Raw genomic sequence first — 25,685 nt, 5'->3', positions numbered from 1 at the left:
CACACACACACACACACACACACACACACACACACACACACACACACACGTCTACTCTGGGTCAAGAAGTCCCAGGTAATTTATGCCCCTCTTTTTGCCATTCTCACTGGGGACAGGCCTCAGGAGGAGAGAGTGACAGCTTCCCCTCCTTTTGAGCTGTGAGAGCAGAGCCCCTTGGGGGTGGCCCTCTTCCCCGGTCCTCAGGAAAATGTTGTGGTCATGCCTGGCTTTGGGGAGAGGGGCCAGCGTGTGAGGGGGAAGGTGGTGGTGTGGTGCCTGGGGACCTGGGAAGAATGGAATGGTGGGCGGCTCAAGCCTGCCAACTTTACCTGACAGCTCAGGCTGGGTGGGGAGAAGACAGCTCAGCTCTGATCCGGTGGATTAGAGAGATTAAAGTGAGAGAAGAGAGAGATGTCTGAGGGACCAGGACCAAGAGGTGAAAAACAGGAGTCCTTGTGAAGGAGAGGCCTGGGGGCTGGTGGGGGGCTGGGACCCAGGGGTCCTTCTCCCTGGACCTTTCCAGAGAGTCTGGGGTGAGAGGGCAAAGGCTGGGGAAGAGGAGGTGAGTGTGTTGGTCCCTCAATCTTGTCCTTGTCCCAATCCCCGCTCACTTGCATTTCACCAGCTCCCAGGTCAGCCCTCTGGCTCCTGGCCCCCCCACTATTGCGATGGGCACCCCCTCTCCTCACGGTGCTGCACAGTGACCTCTTCCAGGCCTTGCTGGGTGAGTCGCCCCAGTTTTCTGGGGGGCGGTTGTGGAAAGGGCTGGCCTGTGCCTGTGAGGGCAATTACTGAACTTGGGGGCTGGTTCGGAGCCTGGAGATCATTTGGTACAAGCAGGAGCCCCGGGCAGGGGTCATCCGTCAGCATCCAGTCCACCAGCCTTGGCTAGAGGAGTTCCTCTGTCCTTACCAGGCAGGTGGAGGAGAGGTGATGGCAGGGGCAGCCAGGGAGGCGGGGGGATGGGGTGGGGGGTGGGGGGAGAGCTAACTCAGCTCTGTTCCTGTGACAGACATCCTGGACTATTACGAGGCTTCCATCTCAGAGAGTCAGGTAAAGGGGTGAGGGTGGGGGCCTGACTTCCCGAGGGAGCAGGCAGGGCTGGAGGGGGACCAAAGTACTGCGAATATGAACCTGAGGCTTGGGGGCCCTGGGGACAACATCCTGAGTCAGGGGCAAGGAGAATGCACTCTTTCCCGTCCTGTAGCCCCTTCGCCCTCTTGCTTCCCACTCTTCTTTACCTGCCCCAGTTTCAGGCACTAAAGAGTCTAGGACGAAGTCACTTTTCAGGCTTCCTCCTGTGAATCCTGAGGGAGCACTAGGCCCCCAGGGATTCCCTCCTGCCAGCCCCTCCCTCACTCCCTACCCCCTACCATGGCCTTTCTCCAGTATCTCAACAACCCCGGGTGCTCCCAGCCCATCTGTGTGTGCCTCCTCGTCTGAGAAATGAACTCCCTCCTCACTGCCTCTGCTGTCATCGCTGGTGGCTGGCCGAGACTCCATGTTTGCCTCAGGGCCTCTGGGCTCCTGCTTCCTTCTCCTTTCCCATTATCCGGGTTCCTGCCAGCGCGGAAGCAGTTAACTCTGCCAAGGCACCCCCCCCCCCCCCACTCCCCCGCCACGGCCCCTAGCCCCTGGCCGTTAGGCAAGAACCCCCCCTACCCCGGGGCTCCCCGAAATCCAGTTCCCCTCCCCCACCTCAGCTCATGCCCCAGCCCCCGAACTCCGGGGCTGCCAGCCCCCGGTGCCCCCGCCCCTCCTGAGAATCGGGGTGTGCTCCCTAAGCCCCCTCCCCTCCATTGGGGACCCCTTTTTAGGGCCCCCTTCCCCTCCCTCCCACGCTCCCCTACCCTTCCCTTCTCCAACCCCCTCTTTCCCCTCTCCCCCCTCCCCCCATCCTGGCCCCCCCTGCAAAAGTGGGGTGCGGAGGGGGGAGGGGTGAGAACCCACGGAGGGGAGGAACGAAACTCCGATGAAGTCAGAGCCCCTTACCCGCTGCCGCGGCCAGGCCCCCCAACATGGACTGTCTCTGTATAGTGACAACCAAGGTAAGCATGAGGGGGGACCTATAAACTGGGGGGAGGGTATGAGTTCGTGGGGAGGGGTTAGTCAGGCCTAATCCGCGGCTGGGGGCCCTGGGGTGAGAGCATCAGAAGATGTATCTGCGGGGGTCATAATTTAGTTTGGGGGTTCACATCTGAGAAAATGCTGGGTTTGGCCACAGGTGCCCCCTGGAGTGAACCCTTTGAGGGAAATGGAAAATTGGGGGTATTCTGTGACTTGGGGGATCTGGTGGATTTTGAGGTTCACCAATGATGTTTGAGGGAGACTTATTTAAGGAGAAGCCTGGCTCACATGGGAGTCCTGCTTGCTGTATGTTAGAAGGTGGACTGCATGGCGGGGGGGACCTCTTCCCTCTTGGAGGACAAGCTGGCTTCCAGGTGCCTTGCCCAATTTCACAGGGCTCCTGGCTTGAGGGTAGAAGGTTACTGGTTGTGAGTACCTGACTGGTCTGGGGGTGTCAGCTGGCAGGGAAGGGGTGGGCCTTCAGGCTATAAAAGAAGCGTCTCATGGCTGATACATTTGGGGGCGCTCTCAATTTGAGGGAACTGTCAATTTAGGGTTCGATCATGTGGAATGGGGATACTTGGGAGTTGTCAGAGAGCTGGGGCCTGACATAGGATCACCTGAGGGAATGGACCAGGTGAGGTTAGGATTTGGGGTATTCCCTTGGGAGGTAGAAGGTTGCAGCAGCTGAGGTTGCCAGCTCCTGAGGAGGAGGATGAGAGGTTTGGGGAGAGGGGATTTGCGGAGGGGCACCAGGTGCGTGGTGCAAAATTTGGGGGTGGCCCAGGAAGGTGCCCAACATCCCCGTTTCCTCCCACACTGAATCTACCCCTGGTTGAGAAGGAGGGAGAAGAGCAGATGGAGGGGAATGTTCCTGTTACCCCTGACACTTGGGATCAAGGTGGGGGAAGACACCTGGATCTAAGGTTACTGGGGTGAGAAGGTGTAGGAGAAAGGCCGGGCTGGCAGCAGTGAAGATCTGTACAAGGGTGTCCCTGTGGTTGGAGCCTGGCAGGTGGAGGAGATCTTGGATGGGGAGCACTACCAAGCTTCTGGTGGGATGCAGAATACCTAGGTCTTGGCTGTAAGACTCTGGGACTGGAAAGCTGGATGCCTGGTGTGTGGAGGGAGGCTTGGGCGGGTGGCAGGCAGCTGGGGGTTGGGGGGTGGGACAGGAAGTGGGGGCCGGGAGGCGGGGTCTGGGTGAGTCACAGGCTGGGGAGGGGGTTATATTTAGTGGGAACTGCAGATTCTCAGGGGAGGGAGCTGAGGACACACATGTTCTTTGCCACAAACTCATATATGTATATACACATGCATCTACCCATGCGTCATGCATGTGTGAGCATGGATGGAGGAGACTGGGGGCTGGGGACCTTTAAGTCCAAGCCCCCACCGCCTCTCCAGGGCTACTTGCTTATCCCCCATTTTGTGGGCTTTGGGCTTTCTCCCATACTGCCTCTTCCTCCCATCCCTGTAGTTTCAGTGGATTTTTGTGCCTCAGTTTCTCTGGCCTGCTCTCCTTTAATGTCTGATTCTCAGTTCCTCCTGTCTCCTGCCCTTAGCCTGCCTCTTAGCCTTAGGCTCCCTGGCTATGGTCCCTTATGTGCAGGTGTACACAGAAAGCCAGTTGGAATGTGTGGGCTCTGCTTCCAACATGTGAACACACATACACGAGCAAGGGTGAGGGGTTTGCCTGCAGTGGCAGCTATTCTGGGAGGATGGGTTTATTCATTTCCCTTCAAGAATCCTGCTTCTTCGATGGAGCCCAGGGTTGAGCATCCCCGAAGGAAGGAGTCTTGCGCAGAGAGGATCATGCATTTTGTGGTTTTACAGAGGTGTGGAGACCCAGGCTTGCCACGTTCCTTGGCCGGAAAACTTGTCAGTCTCGGGATGGCGGGGACTCGAAGTCCCATAAGGCCTTGAGGCGCAAGATCTGTCGGTGTTGGCGAGTTGCTGCCCGTGGGGCTGTTGGGAGTTGTGGTTCATCTCTATCCAGGGCAGCGGAGGGTTAGCTTAGGAGGAGCCAGCAGGGGGCACATGGCACTTGTCCCCCCCCAAAATGCTGGGTGGGGTAGACGGTGCTCATGCTTTGCGGTCGTTGAGCTTCCCGGCTCCGTCTGAGTCCTCCATCTTTCATTGCCTATATTTAGACTTCTGCCGCAGTAATTTAAGGATCATTTATTGAATACCTACAATGTGCCAGGTCCTGTGCTTTGTGCTAACTGTGCCTTTATAGCTGTCACTTAGTCTTACTCTGTGCCTAGCTCTCTGCGTGTATCTCTTGTCTCTGAGCATCTCTTTCTCCCACTCCGCCCCCGTCCCTCCCCCTTCTCCCCGCGCTGCTGCCGCCGTTGCCATGGTAACCGGCGACGACTGAAGTTGCGTGGCGGACTTGAGGGCCGGGCGAGGGGGGCGGGGGGCGGAGCAGAACAAGTGGGGGAGGGGGGAAAGTGGGGAAAGACCAGGGGTATTTGGCCAGAGTCCCGGAGGCGAAGCGGTTAAACCCTCCGGGTGGTCCTTATTGGGCAAAGCTAAGATGCCGGGGGCGGGGCAGTGTGGCCAACGGCCTCATTCATTGGCCGACTGGGGCGTGGCGGAGGGGCAGTGTGGGCGAGGCCGGGGGAGCGAATGGGCGGGAAGTGGACGGAGGCGCGGTCTCCTGGAGGCAGGTGGGCGGGGTCTGGCTTACTCTACCAAGGGTGGCGGGCAACGAAAGGGGCGGGGCCTTAGGCTGGGTAACCGGCCCGAAATGAGGGCGGGGCTGACCCGGCAGGGGCGTGACGTGGTCCCATGTGCCGAAAGGAGACAGGGTTTGAGGGGCTTGTTGTCTAAGAAACTGCGGGGCGCGGGGGTCTTTGGAAAGGAGAATCCGGGGGTTGGGCGATCTGACGTCTCAGTTTTCCTAAGATGGAGGCCTGTTCGGATTCCATCAGAGCAAAACCTCCTACCTCAGCTCTATGTTCCAGGGAGACGGTTGCTAGGCGACAGCAAAGTCCTGGATTGCTGCGTTGCCAGGCAACGGGGAAACGGAAAATGGAGGGAAAAAGGAAAAGGGGGTTGGGGGAGGGTCTTAATGGGCTACAGCGCCCACTGGTGGAGAACTAGGGCCTGTGCATTTTCTTTTCTAGAAGGAATTTCGAGTTCAGCCCTTTCCGCACTGGCTCCCGGATCCAAGCATTCTATCCAGATATGAAACTAGGACCTTGGGGGTCATCTCGGGGGCGCATCTAACAGATTCCAACCAACGGGGAGTGAGGGGGCATGGGTCAGGTTCTAGGGAAGTCCGTCCTCTCTACCACATGTAGGCATTTTAGAAAAGCCAAGAGAAGCAGATTTTAGGGGACTGCTCACTGGGCTTTAAGAGTTGGAAAGGTGGGCGTTCAATGGGAGAATATTTGGAAGAGATGCTTTCAGGTTCAGTTTGGGACAAAATGCAAGACATCTGAGGCAGTCATTTTGGGGTGTTATGGGAGATTTGTGGGTCACTGCAAATTGCAGGCCAGATCTTATTTTGGTAAAAATTTTTTGAGACTTGGGTGTGGGGGAGATAGATATATTTGGGAGTAATCTTCCAACAAAGTTAAAATTCAGAATCATGGTGGGGGGAATGTTGAGATGTAGGGGAGGGCAGCCAGAAAAGGGAGTAATGTATGCACTTAAGGGGGAAAGAAAAGGAATAGGGAAACATCTCTTAATTTAAAGGTTTGGTAATAAATTGAAGAGGTTTCGATTGAATTTAGAAGGTCAGCTTTAAATTACATTACGTATTCCCTGAAATGGGATTTGGTGGTATTGGGGAACGGTATATTAGAAACTCATGAGTATCTCATTAGGTTCAAGGATTTGGACAGGGGACCCCAAACAAATTTGAGGACTGCTTATTTGGGTGTTTACATTAGAGCAAGGGTAATAGTTGCACTAATTTCAAGGTCTCTGTCAGTGGATTGGGGGAATAGATATAATTTTAATAGGGATGATTTCAAGGGTAGATTAATTTGAGGGCACAACAGGATCTGTGGTCCTTCAACTCTTGGAAAGCGTTGTCTGGCTATCATGTGGGGCTTTCCCGCTGGTTAGAATAGGAGGTGTCTTGGCATCTGTGGGGATGTTGTCTACATTAACAATCATTGGGGAGGTTGGGGGGGAGGGGATTGTGGGAGGCAGTTTAGATCCCTTGGGGGTCCTTCTGAAATGAGGGAGAAGAGCTGCTTCCTTCCCTGCACCCTGAGAGTCCAGTGAGGTTTTGTAATAGTTAGGACCTGGTGATTTTAGGGGTGGGAGATTAGATAGAATAAGGGGTCCCAGAGAACCAGAGCGATAAATTGGTAAATTTTAGGAGTGAGTCTATTTGTAAAGGAATAGGAATATACTGTGGAAGGTGAAGTGCACAGAGAAACAGCTGGAACCAGGGAAGTTGATGGCTAAGAGGGTCTCCCCTCACCCCTTCTCTCCCATCGTGACGCTCTCCCGCACTGCGCAGGCGCCGTTTCACCCCCCACCCCCCAGGCTGCAGCCTCCAGTTGCCGCGGCAGCCGCAGCCCCCGCCCCTCTGCCCCTCCCCCTCCCCCAACCCTGGGACCCTTGCTCTCCCACCCACCCCTTCCCCTCAGTCCCCCTCCCCTTCTCCATGTCGGCTCGGAACAGATTCGCCTCCATGTGTCTCTGCGTGGTACGTGCCGCGGTACGGGCTCCGGCCCCGCTCCCCTCTTCCCGGACCCCCCAAATCTCAGGGTGCAAGCTTCAAGTGCTGTCGCTCTTCCTTCTGCTTGGTGGGGTCTCTGGGTTGCAGTGTCTCGCGGACAGGCACAGTGGGTCGCCCCTCCTATGATCATCCACTTTCACTCACACCCCTCTATTCTGGGGGTACAAGGCTGGGTTCCAGGTCATTCTTGTAACTGGGGCTCCGGTGAGGAGGGAGCCAAGGGGGAAAGAACAACAGCACCCCCCAGCCTTTTGATTTATCCTATGCCTTAATATATTGGGGGTTCAGACTTGATCCCAATAGCACTGGAGCTGTCGCCCCGCGGCAGCCCTGAGTCCCTGTAGGGTAAAAGAGGGGATCCTCCTTTCTTGCCTGTCCTGCTTTAGTTGTCCTGTCGTCTGGGATGAGAGGTGCTGACCCCGACCCCCACCTACCAGTTTGCAGTTTCCGAATGACTCTCTCCCAGCCCCACCTCTCCAGAGGTTTTTCCTTACTACATTTACTTAGAAAATGTCCAGGGACTGAGCACAGGCCCTAACCTCCTCCAGCCACATTCTGGGAACTTTGGTACCCTTTCCTTGTTCCCCATCTCCCTCACCTTGTCTCCCAATCAGGAGGAGCCTTTTCCTCAGTCCTAGACACCCCTGCTCCCCATGGGGATGAGGCAGGGAGAGGTGTCTGCAGTCTCACTGTGCTACAAATTTACTTTCATCTCCTATCTAGAATAAACAATGAAATGTCCCTTTGCAAACTTCCAGCACCCTGATAGTTCTTCATCGAGATTCGGGAATTTTCTGTGTGAGGTGGGGTAAATAAAGATGGAGGGGCATTGGGCTCAAACCCTTCCCCTGACTCCAAAACTTGAAGCTGCAACCCTTGGCCCTGCCTCATGTATCATGCAGGGAATTGGGGGCCTTGTGAAGCGGAGGCACAGCTGCCTCCTCCCTTTCTCCCTGGCCCCTCCAGTTCTGGGGCTCTGTCCCTCAGATCTCGCACTGTCCAGGCTGAAGACCACCTTTTCAGGGTGTGGAATGACAACCTCTTTCATTTCATCGAATTCTGTTATCCAGGAGGGCCCAGCTTTGAGGAGGATTATTTAGCTTATACTTCCCCTCGCTTCCCTTCTCCACTTTTGGTGTTCATGATACGGAAACCTGGAGGGAGCTTGGGATTCTCTCTCCGAGACTGTCTCCAAGTCAAGTCTCTCTCCAAGGCCAGAAAACAGAGTGTACCTTGATGAGCCCCATGTTTTCCTTCTTTAAGGCTCTTCAGATGTATCAAGGTGTGTCCTGGGTTTGAGAATCTCCATGTACCATCTTCTTCTTCCTCTTCTCTTACTTCATCCTTAACCACGGCCAAAGTTGGATTACATCCTCAGTCTTGGTTCCTCATCCTCAGAATTTTCAGTCATACTGTAGCATCAGGCATTGACCTTGATAAGTTTCCTCCAGTTTGACCTTGTAACTGTTGGTCTCCAAATGTTGGGGTCCTCTCAGTTTCTCAGATACTTTTTTTGAGAGGGAAATCTTGCCTTCTCTTTTCACCCACGTGTACTGGGGAGTGTATTCTGTCTTCTCCAGTCTCTGAGGGAGCCCTGCATATGGCAGCCTCCCCCTCCGCCATGGAGCCTGGTTTTGGGGAGGATTTGCTTCTATGAGAGCAGAGGCAGATGTGGGAGGACCCAGGCAGGGGCACTGCCCTTCACTATCTCCAGCTGCCCTTTTCCTCTCTCTGGTCCCCAGTTAATCTCATTTACTGATGTCCCTATTAAGGTAGTATGGGAGGCCCTTGAGATGGCACGTGGTTAGTTAGGAAGGGAGTCAGGGGTCAGGTTGGGTCTCTCACTCCAAGAGGCCGGAGGGAGACCAGGAATTCATTCTGAGGCTCTACCCCCTCCCGCAGTCAGCAAACCTGGAAGCTGACACCCATTCCTGCCCCCCTTCTGAGCCCTACTGTCTCTGTTCCTCCCCCTTTCTCCCCCTTCTCCTTCTAGTATATCCGATTAGCTGCCTGGGCTGTAGGCGTTTGTAGAGGCGGGGTAGACTCCTGGGGCCCCTTTGCCGATGACCTGGGAACCGGCGAGGCCAGCTGGCCGGGTTTAGCTGTGTCCTGCCAGGGGGGCTGACGCCAAGTACCGGCTAGTCGAAGGGCTTGACTGTGGTCCCTGCCTGGGGCCTGAAAGGTGCTGGAGAGCCAATCACTCCAGGGGTAGAGGCTGCATGGGGTGACTGAGGCAAGGAGGGTGGGGTGGGGTACAGAGTGGGAGAAGCAACTGGATGGAGGCAGTGGGATTGAGGTAAAGAGGAAATGGGGGGAAGCTGATGAGGAAAGCAAGGACGCTGGGGATGGATGTAGAGAACGGGGGTGCACGTGTCAGAGGGGCTGGAGCTCTGGGAGAGGGGTGAGGAAACGGAAGCCAGAGGAGGGAGTGTGCTGGGTAGAAGGCGGGGGTCCTAGGCTGGGAGTTGAAGGAGTTGGGGGATGGGGCAGGGCTTTGGGAAGAGAGGAGCGGTGCCGAGGCCCTGGCGGGAGAGGGGGATGTGGGGAGGTGGAGAGAGGGGAGCCAATGGGCTGGAGGACAGGGAGGGGGAGGAGCTGGCCAGGCCCCAGGGCCTTCCGCACTGCACTGGCGGGGGGCGGGGGGGGGGCGGGGGGGAGAAGAGGAGGCGCGCCGGGGCGGGCAGCCTGGAGCCCGAGGCGCTGGGCCGGCCCCTGTGACGCCTCCGTCCCCGTCCCCAGAAATACCGCTACCAAGATGAAGACACGCCCCCTCTGGAGCACAGCCCGGCCCACCTCCCCAACCAGGTAAACGCCCCCGAGCTGGTGCACGTGGCGGAGAGGAACTTGTCCCACCTCGAGGCCGTCCAAGGGGTCGTGGGCCACGCCCACTTCTCCCCCCTCAAGGTAGGAGACTCAGGCGGCCCCCTCCCCAGTGCGGCCCTCGGAGCCTCGGAGCTACAACATCCCCCAAGGCCCGGTAGGGCGTGAGCCGTAGGTGGGGGGAGGCCGGGGCTGGGGAGCTGGGCTTGGGCTCCTGGGGCCGGGGGAGGGAGGGGGCATTTGGGGCGTTGGAAACACCTGATTACCAAAGAGGAGAAAGAGAGGCCAGGCAATTGGGAGTGGGTGTAGGGCTTACAGCCAGGAGTGTGTGTGTGTGCGTGTGTGTGTATCTGCGTGTCTGTGCGCACGTGTGTTGAGATGTGTGCATCCCCCAGGATGCTCTCGCGCCCCAGCCCTCTTCATTCCTTCACACCCTCCATCTCCATTTCCATTTTCTGCGGCCAGAGCGCTGCCCTCATTTGCTCTTGTCCCTTCGCTGCCTCCTCCCCCCCACTTCCGGCCTCTGGGCCTGGCTCTCCAGCCCTTTCCATCTGTCTGGCCTGAGACTAGTCGCCCGGGCCTTTTTGCCTCCATCCCCTGCCCCGGCCTTTGCACCCCTCCTGTGCGCCACCCCCCTCGCTGCCTTTCCCTCCCTGTTGGCTGGCGGGCTGGTTCTAGATGCTGTCTCTCTCTTCCTCCCACGCACTCTCTTTCTCCCTCTCCCTGATCCCCAGCTCAGGCCCTCTGCGGCCTGATCAGCCTTCTGCCTCGGCAGCCGGCTCCCAACTTCTTCCCCCTCAATCTCCTCTTCCGGGGGCACAGGCTGGGGAGGATGGAGTGTACCAGGCTAGCAGGGAGATTCACGGGAACACTGTGGGGTCAGGGTGAGATTCTAGGATCTTGTGGGATGCCCTGGAAGGGGGGGTTGTTGACATTTCACCAAGAAGATGGTGAGGAGGTTTCTGAGCCTAGAGATGAGGAGGCAGAGAGGGGGCAGCAGTAGATTCTGGGGTGAGAAGGATGTGGTAGGAGAGGAATTGGAGAGGGAGAAAAAGACTGTTCTCAGGCAGGTAGCAAAGTGGAGAGGCAACAGAAGGGTAAGAGGTCCTGGGCCAGGAGACAGACAAGGATGAGACTGTGAAATCAGGGCAGCAGGTCGAGCTGATTGAGAGGAAGGAAAGGAAGGCTCTGGAGATGAGGAGATGGTGCAGAGGATTCCTGTGAAACTCTGGGGGCTGCAAGGAGTGAAGAAGACTAGAGATGCTTTTTTTCCCCCAAGATGGGGCCATTAAGTCCCTGGGGAAGGAGAAGAGGAGAGAAGGTGGTAGTTAGTACAGAACTAGGGAGATTTGGAATCTGAGCCCAGGAAGCAGAGGGAAGTGGAAGGAGAGAGTGCTGGAGGCCATAAGTGTGGGAGGGAGGTCCCACGACAAGGCCTGAGCTGGGGGACAGGAGAAGCCTCAATTTTCAGAGGAGAGGGGGAATGGGTTGAGAATGAAGGATTGTGATTTGGTCATAGAATCTTGAGGGTTTGAGGATGAACTAAGGGAGGGTGGTGCTGATCTCTCTGGGGGATCAGAAATTAAGGTGGAGGATAAGAGCAGGAGACTGATAAGGGATGGGCCCGAATGGGAGGATGTGGACAGGGAAGTGGACAGGGAAGCGGATGGAGAATGGAAGATGCGAATTGAAGGGTGGGGCAGAGATGTAGATGGAGGTTATCCGGTGGGGTAGAGAGAGGGACACAGATGAAGGTAGTTGCGGATACAAGATGGGGCCTGGGAAAGGAAATTCTAGGATAAGGATGGGGATGGCGATTGAGGATAGGCTGTGCGATAGAGGATGGACGTGCGGATGAGAGTTGGGCAGTCAGTGGCTATTGGTTGGACAGTTAGCATCTGCTGAGATTTGAAGGGTCGGAGGATGGTGTTAATAGACTTATGGATATGAAATCAACTATAGAGCTTGGAAATGTGTAGTATGGACAAATAGCAGTAGGAGAGAGGAGGGACCCCTTTGGAAGGAGAGAGCGAGGAGTCTGGGGAATCCGTGATGAGTGCCTCGCGCTTGGTAGGCTCCAAATAAATACTTGTTTAAGGAGGAGATAGGTTGGGGACCCCGGAAGGAGGCTTTTGGCCGCCTTCCCCCATTGCCATGGAAACGTGGCTTCGGTTGCCCAGGCAATTGGGGAAGCCCCTAGGACCGGCCTAAAGCGGGCTCCGCCCTGGAATCTAGAGACCCTGCTGCGTCGAGGCGACTGACGTCAGGGACCTGGGCACACCCCACTTTAACCCTTTCCCGGATGAAGTGGTGGGCGGGCGGAGAATAGATGAGAGGACAGGACCCGGATGTCTTTCACCACTCCCCTTTCCTGATGTTCTTTGCACTGCATAGGGTGAGGGGCGTACGGGAGGGAGGAAAGGAAGTTATTCAGGGTGCGCTGCGCCCTCAACCCTCCTCAGCCTGGACTTATTTCTGCCGGGCTAACGCGGCGGTGGGGGGGAGGGGGCGGGGCCCAGGTCAGGAAAGGCGGGGCTAGAGGATCCCTTCTGCCTTTGGGAATCTGGTTGTCCTTAGGCCACGCCCCATCTCCCCCTCCTGTTGTCCTGGCGACGGGGCCTCCAGGAGGTGGGTCTCCCCAGGCCTTGGCTGGGCTTAGATACCGTTGCTAGGCAACAGGGTCCCTAGAGGAAAGAGTAGATTTAATGGTGGGTGGGCGAGAGGGAGGGTGGGGCCTGCATCTGGGGGAACCCCGGATTCCCGGGGCCCAGGGTTTAGGGCAAATGTGTGTGAAAATGAGGGGCAAATCTGAGGGAGGGTTATGAAGGTATCTGGGTGTATGTGGGCGGATAGGGACAGGGATGGGGGCAGGAAGGGGGAGCAGGACCCAGTGGACATAAGTCCTGTGGTGTCTGTGTGTAGCGCATAAGGCATGTAACACTCTGTGGTGTTACATCCGGTGAGACGCTTCCCCCCCCCCCAAGGCGCCCCTCCAGCCAACCCTTTACCATCTGCTGCTCCCCTATCTGGCTGTCTCTCCCTTCCTCCTTCTCAGACACCTCCTTCCACATGCAGGGGGCCTGGGCTGGGCAGAATTTGGTCCAGCATGTGTGTGTGTGTGTGTGTGTGTATGTAACACGGACTGAGGCTGGGTCCTTCAGGGAGTCAAGGGTAGCAAAGTGGGCTGGGTTAAGAGACTGAGGAGGTAGCCAGGCCGGTGGGACTCTTGGTTACCGGCTCCCTCTTGAGCCAAGGTTCAGGCAGCTTTTCGTCTCCTTTTTCCCCTCACAGGCCAATTCTCCCCCTGTGATTGTCAACACAGATACCCTAGAAGCCCCGGGATATGTGAGTTGTTTAGATTTTGTGGCCATTACAGAAGAGAGGAGGGAGACAGGGAGGGCCTGGGTCCCAGCAGCCAGGGTAGGGCCAGGTTCTCAGGTAGGAAGTCTGTCTCACTGCTCTTGTGTTTCTGGCCCGTGCTGGAGTTGCAGGTGAACGGGACAGAGGGGGAAATGGAATACGAGGAGATCACACTGGAAAGGGTGAGCAGGCTCCTCCCTCCAAGGTCCTCCCCTCTCGCTCCCTGTCTGTGCTTCTCTCTGTGCCCGTTTGTTCTCTGTGGCCAGCCTCTTAACCCTGTCCCTTCCTGCTCTGGTCACAACTCCCCGACCCACTCCCCTACCCCCTTGCCCTGTCTAGAGCGGGTGGTGAGGGGAGCTGACCCTCTTCCCCTCCTTCTGCCCAGGGTAACTCAGGTCTGGGCTTCAGCATCGCAGGTGGCACTGATAACCCACACATCGGTGACGACCCATCCATTTTCATCACCAAGATCATTCCCGGTGGGGCTGCTGCCCAGGATGGCCGTCTCAGGTGGGGAGAAGAGACAGGGGTTAGGATGCCGATTCCCTGGAAAGGGAGGGCCAGGGCAGCAGGAAGCTCCTGGCTCAGGCCCACTTTGCTGCCCTCAGGGTCAACGATAGCATCTTGTTTGTAAATGAAGTGGACGTGCGGGAGGTGACCCACTCAGCCGCGGTGGAGGCCCTCAAAGAGGCAGGCTCCATCGTCCGCCTCTACGTCATGCGCCGGAAGCCCCCGGCTGAGAAGCTCATGGAGATCAAGCTCATCAAGGGGCCTAAAGGTAGTAACCTGTTATGTCTCCACCCCCATCCCACTGTCCGCTGCCCCAAGGCCTGCTCCCCAGGTACCTGGGCACCCACCTCTGCCTTCCCCTCCATCTAGGTCTTGGCTTCAGCATTGCTGGAGGTGTAGGGAACCAGCACATCCCCGGAGATAATAGCATCTACGTAACCAAGATTATCGAAGGGGGTGCTGCCCACAAGGATGGGAGGTTGCAGATTGGAGACAAGATCCTGGCGGTGAGGACCCCCATCACTTTTCTAGCCCACACTTAGGTCTTGCCTCCTGGTCCTGAGCAGGCCCAGGCTTCCTTATCGGCTCACCCTCAGTGCATCCGTCTTGAGGATGTTTCTGGTTCTGTCTGAGCTCTGCTTCCCTTGACCCTAGGTCAACAGTGTGGGGCTGGAGGACGTCATGCATGAGGATGCCGTGGCAGCCCTGAAGAACACATATGATGTTGTCTACCTAAAGGTGGCCAAGCCCAGCAATGCCTACCTGAGTGACAGCTATGCTCCCCCAGACATCACAACCTGTGAGAGCCCTCCAAACCCCAGAGCTGCCCGTGCCCCATCTCAGTCACCCCATGACATCCCTGGTGACCATTCCTCTTCAGATATTTCCCCTGAACTGGCCACAACCTCTGTCACTTCCTGTGGTTGGAGAATAGATGGAAAATCGGTCACCATCAAAGAACTAGAAAAGATTGTCAATGGTTCCTCCCGCAGAGGGCACAAGGCCCAGATGGTTTTATGGCTAATTTTATCAAATCCTCATGGAGTAGATAATTCTTATGCTCTTTTTGAATATAAGAAAAGATAAAATGTCTCACATTTCATTTTATGAGGGCATTTGAAAATGGTCACAAAGATTATATAAAAGAAGGAAAGTAGGGAGTTCCCTGGTGACCTAATGGTTAGGATTCTGGGCTTTCACTGCCATGGCCTGGCTTCAATCCCTGGTGGCAGAACTAAGATCCTGCAAGCCGTGCGGTGTGGCAAAAAGAAAAAAAAAAAAAAAAAAGGAGGAAGAAGAAGGAAAGTATAGGCCAATTTTGCTTCTGAACAGAGATGTAAAAGTATCTAATAACATAGTTGCACAACAAACGCAGCAGTGTATTAAGGGAATAACATTGTCACAAAGTAGGGTTTGTTTCAGGGAATTAAAGGTGGTTCATATTATGAAACCTCTCAGTATGATTTATTGTATTAAAAAGTTAAGGGAGAAAAAGGGTAAGTTCATTTCAAATAGATGTGGAAAAGGCATTTGATGAAATCCATCATCCTATTTTTGGAGGGAAACTTAGTATACTAGGAACAGAAGAATTTTCCTTAACGTGATTGAAGAATAGCTATCAAAAACTAACAATGAACACATTCTAATGATAAAATCCTAGCAGTGTGTACATTAAGTTAGGAACTAGGCAAGGATGCCTCTTCCTGCTACTGTTATTCCACATTGCTTTAGAGCGGAGTTTCTCAGTGTTGGGACTGTTGACATTCTTTGTTGTAGGGGGTTGTTCTGTGCCCTGTAGGATGTTTAGCAGCAGCCCTGGCCTCTGTCTATCAGATGAAATGGTACCCCTCCCCACCAGTGAGAACAACCAAGAATGTCTTGAGACACTGCCAAATGTCCCCTGGGAGGCGAAATTCCCCTGCGTGAGAATCACTGCTTTAGAGCCTTCAGGCAGTGTAGCAAGAGAAAAAGAATGAATAGATGTTACTTACATTTGAAAGGGGAGAAACAAACTTATCCTTATTTGTAAATTATACTTTTGTCCATCTAGATTAAAATCTAAGTGAATTAACTGAAGAACTTAGAAACGATATGTAGGGTTAAGAAAGTGGCCATAAAATGTAATGGGTAAAAAGATCCCTTTTGCCATAGGAGAAAAGCTCTATAAAATTCGTAGAAAAATAAGCTTGACAAGAAGTGTGTAACATTTACATGAAAAAAATGATGAAACTTTACTGAAGGACATAAAAGAAGACTGAAGAATTGGAGAGTCACATCGTGCTTCCTGACGCAAAAAACATAATATGCTAAATATCTCAATCTTCTCCAAGTTAATCTCTACATTTTATGCGTCCTCATCAGAATTTTAATGTCCCCCCTACCCCCAACTGGAAAAATACATTTGGGAGAATAGCTAAGAAATTTTTGGAAAAGAATAACGAGATGTGACTGCTCCGTCCAAATCTGAAATCATACTGTGAGACCATATTAAAATCACATGGTCTTGTTTCTAAACACCATAACCTACCAAAAGGAACCTTGGCTCCTTGGAGAAAGGGCCAATTCCAAATCTTTTTTTTTTTTTTTTTTTCAATTCCAAATCTTGAGCAAGAAATGTACGAGATGAGCTTGTAACATCTTTCATACTAGAAAGCGAGGAAGATATGAAAGGGTCGTGTCAAAGACACAGAAGTTGAAACTGGCCATTCAACCAAAACTCATTAGATATGTTAAAATCTACAGGATTATAATGATACTTCAAAACAATTGCGTACCTTTAGAGGATGCTAGGGAACTCATCCATTCTGAAAACTGGCAAGTAGAGGGAAAGAGTCAAGCATTTATTCTCCCTTCCTGTACAAACTGCACCTTAGAGTAACCAAATGGTTGATATGGGAACGTTCTTTTTTTTTTTTGAATCTATTTATTTATTTATTTTGGGGCTGCATTGGGTCTTCGTTGCTGCGCGCGGGCTTTCTCTAGTTGCAACGAGCGGGGGCTACTATTTGCGGTGCGCGGGCTTCTCGTTGTGGTGGCTTCTCTTTGTTGCAGAGCACAGGCTCTAGGCACACGGGCTTCAGTAGTTGTGGCATGCAGGCTCCGTAGTTGTGGCTCGCGGGCTTTAGAGCGCAGGTTCAGTAGTTGCGGCTCGCGGGCTTAGTTGCTCCGTGGCATGTGGGATGTTCCCGGACCAGGGCTCGAACCTGTGTCCCCTGCATTGGCAGGCGGATTCTTAACCACTGCGCCACCAGGGAAGCCCAGGAACGTTCTCTTTTACAGACGAATTCTCACTTATAAATGTTCCTCTCTCAAAAAAAAAACACAAACAAACATAGACTTATCAGCGCTATTTTGCTGTCCCCAGTGAACTGTGAGGACCAGGCAGCAATCATCAGTGGCTGCTAAAACTCTTAGGTGAAAGCCTGATGGGGGGCTTTATAACGTATGGATCAGGTTGACAATCCCTGAACCTACAGATTTGTCTTACCTAAGAAAAGGCAACCGGACAGTATTGCATCCTGTCATAATGCAGAAAGCACGCAGCACCACCTATGAAATATTCTTGCCAAAAAGTGAACTTGAGTCTCTTTTCGGATGACCAGTGTACAGGAAATACAGGGCAGAGGCGCAGGTTAACACCCCAGGGACAGGGATGCAAGCAGTGATTTACCTGTTAGAATTTCCCTAGTAGAATGTGGGAAATTCTGCTAGACAATGCCCTAGTTTTTTCAACAAATGAATGGCCAAGAGGGGGGGAAAAAAAGGGAGAGGAGTTTCATAGATGAAGGGATTTGAGAGATGCTACAACCAAACGAAAAACCCCAAAGCCTGGTATTAATATTCTCCTTGGCTCCGTGATCCCTGCCATACCGAGGTCACGTACCCTTAAGATCCACTGTCCCCTAGGAGCACCAACCTCGACGTCACCTGTGAATTCCTGCCCCTGACATTGCTGTGACCTGACGCCCCCTTCACCACCCCAGCCTTGTTTCTCTGGCACAGTAACTTCCCCTTTCCCCGAGTCTGGCTCTGCTGATTCCCTAGGGAGGAGGTGGGGTGGTGGGCGCTGTCTTCTTCCATGTACTTCCATCTCATCCTTTCGCCCACGTCTTCCCCCAGCCTATTCCCAGCACCTGGACAACGAGATCAGTCATAGCAGCTACCTGGGCACTGACTACCCCACAGCCATGACCCCCACCTCCCCTCGGCGCTACTCCCCAGTGGCCAAGGACCTGCTCGGGGAGGAAGACATCCCCCGAGAACCGAGGCGGATCGTGATCCACCGGGGATCCACGGGCCTGGGCTTCAACATCGTGGGTGGCGAGGACGGTGAAGGCATCTTCATCTCCTTCATCCTGGCCGGGGGCCCTGCGGACCTCAGTGGGGAGCTGCGGAAGGGGGACCAGATCCTCTCGGTGAGGGAAGGCCAGCCCTTGCCCGGACCACCCCCTCCCCTGAGGGCAGAGCCCTGTGGGCTGGAGCCTGGCCTGCATCTCCAGTGACTCAGCCTCTCCTGCTCTCTCTAGGTCAATGGTGTTGACCTCCGCAACGCCAGCCATGAGCAGGCTGCCATTGCCCTGAAGAACGCGGGTCAGACAGTCACGATCATCGCTCAGTATAAACCGGAAGGTATCGGGCCTGCAGCGCGCCTTCTCGTGGGCTCAGCTCTCTGTCTCCTCGGCTCCTGGCTTCAGCAGGGGCCGAGGGAGGGTGGCGGTAGGATGGGGCCCGAGCTCAGGAACCTTCTTGTCCTTCCTCAGAGTACAGCCGGTTCGAGGCCAAGATCCACGACCTTCGGGAACAGCTCATGAACAGCAGCCTGGGCTCAGGGACTGCCTCCCTGCGAAGCAATCCCAAAAGGGGTTTCTACATCAGGTCGGACGCTTCCCGGGCTGGGCTCCAAGTCCTCCTGTGCCCCTCGTCCCCCCGCCCGCCTTCCCCCCCCACCCCCCCTGCCCCCCCCCCCCCCAACCCCTGCCGGCCGACACTCAGCTGGCGACGCTCAGCTGGCATTCCCGCACAGGTTAGCATTGTGAAGTAGTCCCTGTGATCCCTACTGCCACTAGCCCCGGTCACCCTGGCACCTGCCCTGGTACCCCCAGCTGTCCCACAATCTGGTAACTCAAAGGGTAACACCTGGCAGAGCAGGGGGCCTCTCGGCTTTTGGAATATATTGCTGCAGGCTGCCCAGCCCCGTGGGACAACGCAGTCTAGGGGAGGTGGACCACCGCTCTCTCCAGTCTGTCCCCATCTCTCCGGTGGCGTTTTGCTACCTTCTTGGGGCTCCTTCTCCCATTGGCTCCTCTTTCTCGTTCTCCGCAGGCCTAGGCGCTGTGTCTGATGCTTTTTCCCTTCTCTCCCTTTGGGGGCCCGTCCACTCCCATGGCCTCACCTGCCACTCGCTCTGCAGATGTCGCTCAGAGCTGTCAGCTCTGGCCTGACCTCTCCCTCGAGGTCTAGACCTGCAGTTCTGGCCATCTGCTTTCTGGACACGTCCATGGGGATGTCCCACAGGCATTCACACGCAACATGTCCCAAACTGTGAGCTCACCTCTTTCTCCCGTGCGCTCGTGCTGTCTGTCCCACCCAGTCAGTGTTCTCTCTCCCTGAATGGCACCTCCATCCGCCCAGATGCCCGGCTCAAACCGGAGCCTCGTCTGGCCCTTTCCTCCCTGCAGGCTTCAGCTGGCTCCCAGGGCTGGTCAGTTCTGACTCCCAGGTGATGCCGGGCAATCCTGGGGTCCCTTCCCATCTTTCTAGCCCCAGTGATCTGCTCAACATCTCTGCTATCTCTGCGGTCATTCCTTCCCTTGTCCTGACCTCAGGGGTTATGACTTACAGGAGTTTCATACTGCTGAGGGTAACCAAAGTTTGCAGAGAGTCATCTTTTTTTCTTTCCCTTATGAGTTCGGGTCCACGTTGCCCCTGTGACTGTGACGTGTGTGCATACTGCAACTGCTTTCTTGGGAGGGTGCCGTTCTAGATCTTACTCTAGAAATTGCACTGAATCCGTAGCCTGTCTGATCCCTGACACAGTGTGGACTGAATGACAGTTCATAGTTATGGTGATCATGAGTTTCGGTAGAGCTTTTGGTCCCCACATAGTTCTAGGGTTTCTCAGAATCCACGGCACCTGTGCTTGTCTCTAGACCCCGGGGCAGAACCTCCAGGTTGGGTCCTGGGGGACGGAGTCCTCACCAGGCTCTGACCAAAGGCCGCCTGCCCTCCAGGGCCCTGTTTGACTACGACAAGACCAAGGACTGTGGCTTCCTGAGCCAGGCTCTGAGCTTCCGCTTTGGGGATGTGCTGCATGTCATCGACGCCAGTGACGAGGAGTGGTGGCAGGCGCGGCGGGTCCACTCTGACAGCGAGACTGATGACATCGGCTTTATCCCCAGCAAACGGCGGTGAGCCTTTCTGCCCCAGGCACTGACGCTCCCAAGGTCCCCAGGCTGGGCAGCCAGTAGGGAGGACATGGGTCTGCCTACTGACTCCTTGGGAATCCGTCTGCTGGGCCTTCCCAGCAGCACCATGACTCACATGAGCACTTCTGGCAAACGCCTCATTTAGGAGCACGGGGCCCAGGGGCTGCTGAGAGATGGGGTTCTCAGCTGGCCCGGGGTGAGGCCATCGGGCTCCTCATGGGCATTTCCCTACACGCCCCCCCACCATCCCTCCATGTATCCCACAGGGTTGAGCGACGGGAGTGGTCAAGGTTAAAGGCCAAGGTAGGTAGAGGAGGCCGTGAGCTTGGGTGGAAGAGTGGGGGGCTCGTGGGCCTGGACTCTTGACCAATCGCATGGCCTGCTCTTTCTTCCTAGGATTGGGGCTCCAGCTCTGGATCACAGGGTACGTAGGGTCAGTTTGGGAAGACCTGAGGTGAGAGGGGCCCTGAGCCTCGCTTGAGTCCTCAGGACGGCAGCACAGGGCCCCAGGTCCCCTGCATCAGAGCCCCCTTGCCGACGCCCTGCCTCCCACTAGGTCGAGAAGACTCGGTCCTGAGCTACGAGACGGTGACACAGATGGAAGGTGAGGTCTGGCTGTGCGACCTGGCCCAGCCACCCCTGCTCCCTGCTCTGCTCCCCACCTGACCCCGCACTCTCTCCTCAGTGCACTACGCTCGCCCCATCATCATCCTCGGGCCCACCAAGGACCGTGCCAATGATGATCTCCTCTCCGAGTTCCCCGACAAGTTTGGATCCTGTGTTCCCCGTGAGTGCCGGGGCCTTGGAATGGGTAGGGGGGCCCAAGCGGTCACACAGGCAGAGCCGCTTCCGGGCATTGGGATGCAGCCGGACATACGGGTTCTCAGAGAAGGGTGCTTCTCAGCCACCCTCATGTTCCATGGTGACCTTTCCAGGCCGGGGACTTGGAGGACCCGGGGTTGCTGAGGAAGTCTCCCCAGCTGCCCCCTTCCCTGAAGGACTGGCTGGGCACTCTGCGGGGGTGGGGGTGTCGCTGTGCAGGGTTTAAGCTAGAGGGATGGTGGTTAGATCTTTGGGTGGTGGGGTGACTTCCTGGCAGATACGACACGGCCCAAGCGGGAGTATGAGATAGATGGCCGGGATTACCACTTCGTGTCATCCCGGGAGAAAATGGAGAAGGACATCCAGGCGCACAAGTTCATTGAGGCCGGCCAGTACAACAGCCACCTGTATGGAACCAGCGTCCAGTCTGTGCGCGAGGTGGCCGAGCAGGTAGGAGCCGCGGCGCCGTCCTCCTGCCCGCCCCCCGTGGCCTTCCTTTAGCTCTCTAACGCGCTCTCTCTCTGTCTCTTCCCTGCTGGGTCTCCACTCCGCTTCTCCACCTCCTGCTCCTCTTGGGCAACTCTGCCCGCCTGCTCTCTGGTGCCCTGCTCTCCCTGCCTCCCTCCCTCCCTTGGTCCCTGACCCCAAACTCTGCTCTGCCATCTGTCCCCTCTCCTCCCCTGCCCTCCTCCTTGCCCCATTTCACCTCTCTTCCTGCGGCCTTGCCCTTGGTGGCTCGGCCTCCCCCCACTCGGTCCCTCCCTTCTGCCGGCTCCCCTTTGGCCCTCTCCCCTCCCACTCCTCTGCCGCCACCTTCTCCCTGCTGCCCCCACCCTGCCCTCTCCCTCCATGGCTCCTTTCTCCATCTGCCTCTCCTCCCTCCCATCTGTCTCTCCTTGTTCCTTCCATCTGTCTGTCCTCTGTCCGTCCTCCCCTCCCTCCTCTCTCTATCCTACTTCCTCCCCTCCCTCCTCCCTCTATCCTACTTCCTTTCTCCTTTTTCTTTGCTTCTCGCGACCCCCCCCCTCCCCGCCTTGCTCTGCCCCATCTTTTGGTTCCTCACACCTCCCTCCTTCCCCCCACTCCCTCCCTCCTGTGCTGACCCCTCCCTTGCCCTCCGTCTGCCCCTCGCCTTTTTCTCTCTGTCTTTCATTCTGTCTATCCATACCTTTCCTGCCTCAACTCTCTCTGTCCGCGTGTCTTTCGACATCCATGTCATTTCCCTTTCGGCCAATCCCCCGTTCCCTACCTTCCCATGAACTGTGTCCTGTCCTGGCACCTGTGTCCTTTCCCGCCACCTGCTGGTCCGCCTCCGCCCCCCCTGCCCGCCCCCAGGGGAAGCACTGCATCCTCGATGTCTCGGCCAATGCCGTGCGGCGGCTGCAGGCGGCCCACCTGCACCCTATCGCCATCTTCATCCGCCCCCGCTCCCTGGAGAATGTGCTGTGAGTATGGTCCCGGGGGGCTTCCCCTCTGCTCGCCCACACTTGTGGCTCTGGGCCTCAGAAGGCCTCTGTGTTGAACTGTTCCCTCAGAACCCTAGACAGCAGCTCCGGCAGCCCTTGAGGGAAATCTGCACCTAGAGCTGGAACCCAGAGGATACCGGGACTCCCAGGCCTCTTTCCTTTTCTCCTGCCCCGGGCTAGGCAGGACTACAACTCCCAGCAACCCCTGGGGGTACACACCTTCTAGGCCGAGCCAGGGCTTCGGGGCTGTCGGGAGTTAGGGTCTTAATCCCTTCACTGGGGCTGCCGGCTGGAAGGCTGAGGCTCTGGAGAGGTCCCTGGAGTGGCCACACCCGGCTGGGGTGGGTCATGGGGAGGGGGCCCGTCTGTGGCCCCAGAGGTTATTGGGAATTGTTTTTTTGTTTGTTTGTTTTTTGCGGTACGCGGGCCTCTCACTGTTGTGGCCTCTCCCGTTGCGGACGCGCAGGCTCAGCGGCCATGGCTCACGGGCCTAGCTGCTCCGCGTCATTTGGGATCTTCCCGGACCGGGGCAGGAACCCGTGTCGCCTGCATCGGCAGGCAGACTCTCAACCACTGCGCCACCAGGGAAGCCCAGAAATTGTATTTTTTGCTTCGTGCTCCAGATGAGAAAATACTGGTTGCGACCTCACAGCTCTGGATGGAGGAGATAAAAGGTGGGGCAGGACCCACCCTCAGGTCTGTGTGTCTCTCACTGTCCACAGAGAGATTAATAAGCGGATCACAGAGGAGCAAGCCCGCAAAGCCTTCGACAGAGCCACCAAGCTGGAGCAGGAATTCACAGAGTGCTTCTCAGGTGAGGTGCACACAAGGCACCTTTGGTTCAGATTCAAAGAGGGGGCCCCCACTGGGTGGGTGGTTTAGAGAGAGGTGTCCCCTTTGGGTGGGTGCAGCCCCGCGGCACGTGGATAGGAGAATTAGAAAAAGGTGCCCCTCTGGGCCTGACTCCCTGCTCCCCCCCTACCCCCAGCCATCGTGGAGGGAGACAGCTTTGAGGAGATCTACCACAAGGTGAAGCGCGTCATCGAGGACCTCTCAGGCCCCTACATCTGGGTCCCAGCCCGAGAGAGACTCTGATTCCTGCCCTGGCTTGGCCTGGACTCGCCCCGCCTCCATCGCCCAGGCCCTTGGTCTGGACTGAATTGCCCATGCCCTTCGCACCTCCAGCCTCCCTCCCACCCCTTCTTATTTATTTCCTTTCTAACTGGATCCAGCCCATTGGAGGGGGGACACTCCTCTGCATGTATCCCCGCACCCCAGAACTGGACTCCTGAACCCCAGGAACCTGGGGTCTGGGGGGGAGCCCTGGGCTCCTGATCCCGAGCCCTAGCTCCTTAGGACCCCTCGCCCCTGCCCGCCCCCAACGCACACACAGACCCACCAGGGGCCACCTGCCTTCCCCCATCTTCTCCCACACACATTGCGGAAGTCAGGGCCCCCCTCAAGGAGCACCCCGCTGCAGGGATGCAGGGCTACAGGCCTCCGCGCTCTCCCGAGGCAGGGTCTGGGGTCATCCCTGCCCCCATCATAACTCCCCCTGTCCCTTGATTTCTCATTTATTTTTTTCCATTTTTTTTCTTCTCAAAGGTGGTTTTTGGGGGGATAAGTAGGGGGACTCCACTGTGAGCCCCCTGCTTTCTACATGCCCCCCACCTTTTTTCTTTGCCGGTTTGCATGAGTGGAAGGTCTAACTGTGGCTTTTTTTTTTTTTTTTTTCCTGGGATTTTTTTTTGGGGGAATGGGGAGGGATGGGTCTAGGGAGCGGGAATGTGGGGGGGGGCAGGGTTGGGGGTAGGGTGTCTGGGAACCAGGGGAAGACTGGAAATGCTGCCGCCTTCTGCAATTTATTTATTTTTTCTTTTGAGAGAGTGAAAGGAAGAGACAGATACTTGAAACCTGGTGTGTGGCCTGGTTATTTGGGCCCCGGGTGAGGGGGGAGACCGGGTGGGAGCATAGGGATGGGTCTGGTAAGGTCAGATCCTTCTTCCCCCCCGCTCTGCACTCCCCACCCCACAGGATAGAGTGGCCTGAAACGGGCCTTGTTGGAACCTGCAAATCAAGGCTTCAGGGTCGTTAATGAAGAATGGGCCTGGGGGTGGGGTGGGGTGGGGCTGGAGCTCGGTCCAAGGTCACTGACAGACCCAGAAAGAGGACTTGCAAATGTAGCCCAGCCCTGACCACTCCCCTGGGCTGTCTCAGTCCTGTCGGGCAGCACAGTGGTCTCTAAAGAAAATAGTGAGGACACTTCATTCATGTTTGGAGCCGTGGACAGAGCTGGGCTCTGGCAGTGACCTTCAGAGAGGTTTGCTGATAAGAAATGCTGTGTGAATATTCATTGGATTTCTTTATGTCTGCCCCATCTCTATAGGAAATATTTGAAGCAGTTTTGCAAATAATAAGGGTAGGAAAATAGAATGTGATACCAAAGGTAAAAACAGGAGAAACAGATGTATTAGCTATGAGGGTAAATATGATTTCTGAGCTTCCTGGTAGACAGGGCAAAAAGGGAAATGGTCCATTACATACATACATACATACATATACATGTATGTTGTGTATGTTATGAAGGAGAAAAACTTCTGGCTCTTTTAGGGAGTCAGGTTTTCCTGGGCCCTAAATCCTAACTGAAGTTTCTCAGATGCTGCTCCGTAGATACTCGTTCTCAGCTTCCCGTCTGCCACTGTTCATATGCTTGACAGGCTCCCCTCACACCAGCCTCAACTGCAGCATAGATGAGCCATTGCTGACACCAGCTGGGGGATCCCACCTACCTCTTTCTCTCTCTCATTCAGGGACCCCAGGGAGGAAGGCTGAGGTGGGGTGGTTAAGTCCTGAACTGTGCAAAAGGGCAATTTTGTAGCCGCCGCTGCCAGATGTGAGAGTTGGATGGAAAAGACCAACCCCCAGGGGCAGTGTTGGGGGGCAGCATTGGGGGGTGCTGCCCTGGCCTGACCAGATCCAGGGCTAGAGGTGGAGATCCCCAGAGGTGTGGCCCTTAAGGCAGGGGTCCTCTCTGGATCGCCCTGCTGGTTTTTGAGCAGCACTCAATCCAGCAGAGGCCAGTCCTGGGGGTGGGACTGGGGGGGGCGGTGTCTGCCTTTCAGGAAACGTCGCAGGTGATTCTGATGTCTTGCTGGATGGAGAAGCACCGCCTTTTCCAATAACCCTTCTTTTAGCTTGATTCTGCGTAGGAGCAAATGGTTTGAGGCTGTGCTCACATTCTCTGCCATTGGCTGAAGGGAGAAAGCTGTGAGCTGAGGAAGGCGTGTGCAGGTAACCCGTCTGTATCTAGGGGGTTAAGGAGAGTTCACTGAGAAGGGGTAAAATCCCCTAGTTGTGCATGCGTTGTGTTTTAGGTTACAACACTAATACACATACCTTACAAAACTGCAAATATAGAAATACGCGTGGATACGCGTGGTTAAAAAAAAGTTCCTTCCCCATCTCATTCCACATACTCCTCAGAGGGAAGCATGTTAGCAGTTTGGGATG

General features: G+C 55.7%; 1 protein-coding gene across 6 annotated transcripts; it reads left to right on the top strand.

Moving 5' to 3' along the window:
• Positions 1-1,600: 1,600 nt before the first annotated feature.
• DLG4 (discs large MAGUK scaffold protein 4) lies at positions 1,601-24,088 on the top strand. 6 transcript variants are annotated; one of them, XM_027130823.1, is made up of 20 exons: positions 1,601-2,048; positions 9,512-9,676; positions 12,884-12,937; positions 13,084-13,134; positions 13,338-13,462; positions 13,561-13,730; positions 13,832-13,968; positions 14,117-14,261; positions 17,582-17,877; positions 17,989-18,091; positions 18,223-18,337; positions 19,693-19,869; positions 20,154-20,190; positions 20,284-20,311; positions 20,444-20,491; positions 20,573-20,674; positions 20,987-21,159; positions 22,045-22,154; positions 22,898-22,989; positions 23,164-24,088. In XM_027130823.1, the coding sequence occupies exons 1-20, from the start codon at positions 2,019-2,021 to the stop codon at positions 23,268-23,270; spliced, it is 2,265 nt and encodes a 754-aa protein (XP_026986624.1). In that variant the 5' UTR covers positions 1,601-2,018; the 3' UTR covers positions 23,271-24,088. The 6 variants fall into 6 exon arrangements, 5 of the variants coding, with proteins under 5 accessions (XP_026986624.1, XP_026986623.1, XP_026986626.1 ...); XM_027130822.1 differs by having other exon boundaries at positions 13,075-13,134; positions 23,164-24,082; XM_027130825.1 differs by having other exon boundaries at positions 1,602-2,048; positions 9,512-9,577.
• The last annotated feature ends 1,597 nt before the right edge of the window (positions 24,089-25,685 follow it).

This window comes from Aethalodelphis obliquidens, unplaced genomic scaffold (genome assembly GCF_003676395.1).
Source record: "Aethalodelphis obliquidens isolate GAN/ISIS:26980383/991018 unplaced genomic scaffold, ASM367639v1 scaffold38, whole genome shotgun sequence".
In the NCBI taxonomy this organism is placed as follows: Eukaryota; Metazoa; Chordata; class Mammalia; order Artiodactyla; family Delphinidae; genus Aethalodelphis; species Aethalodelphis obliquidens.
This window is presented reverse-complemented; position numbering and strand designations above follow the sequence as displayed.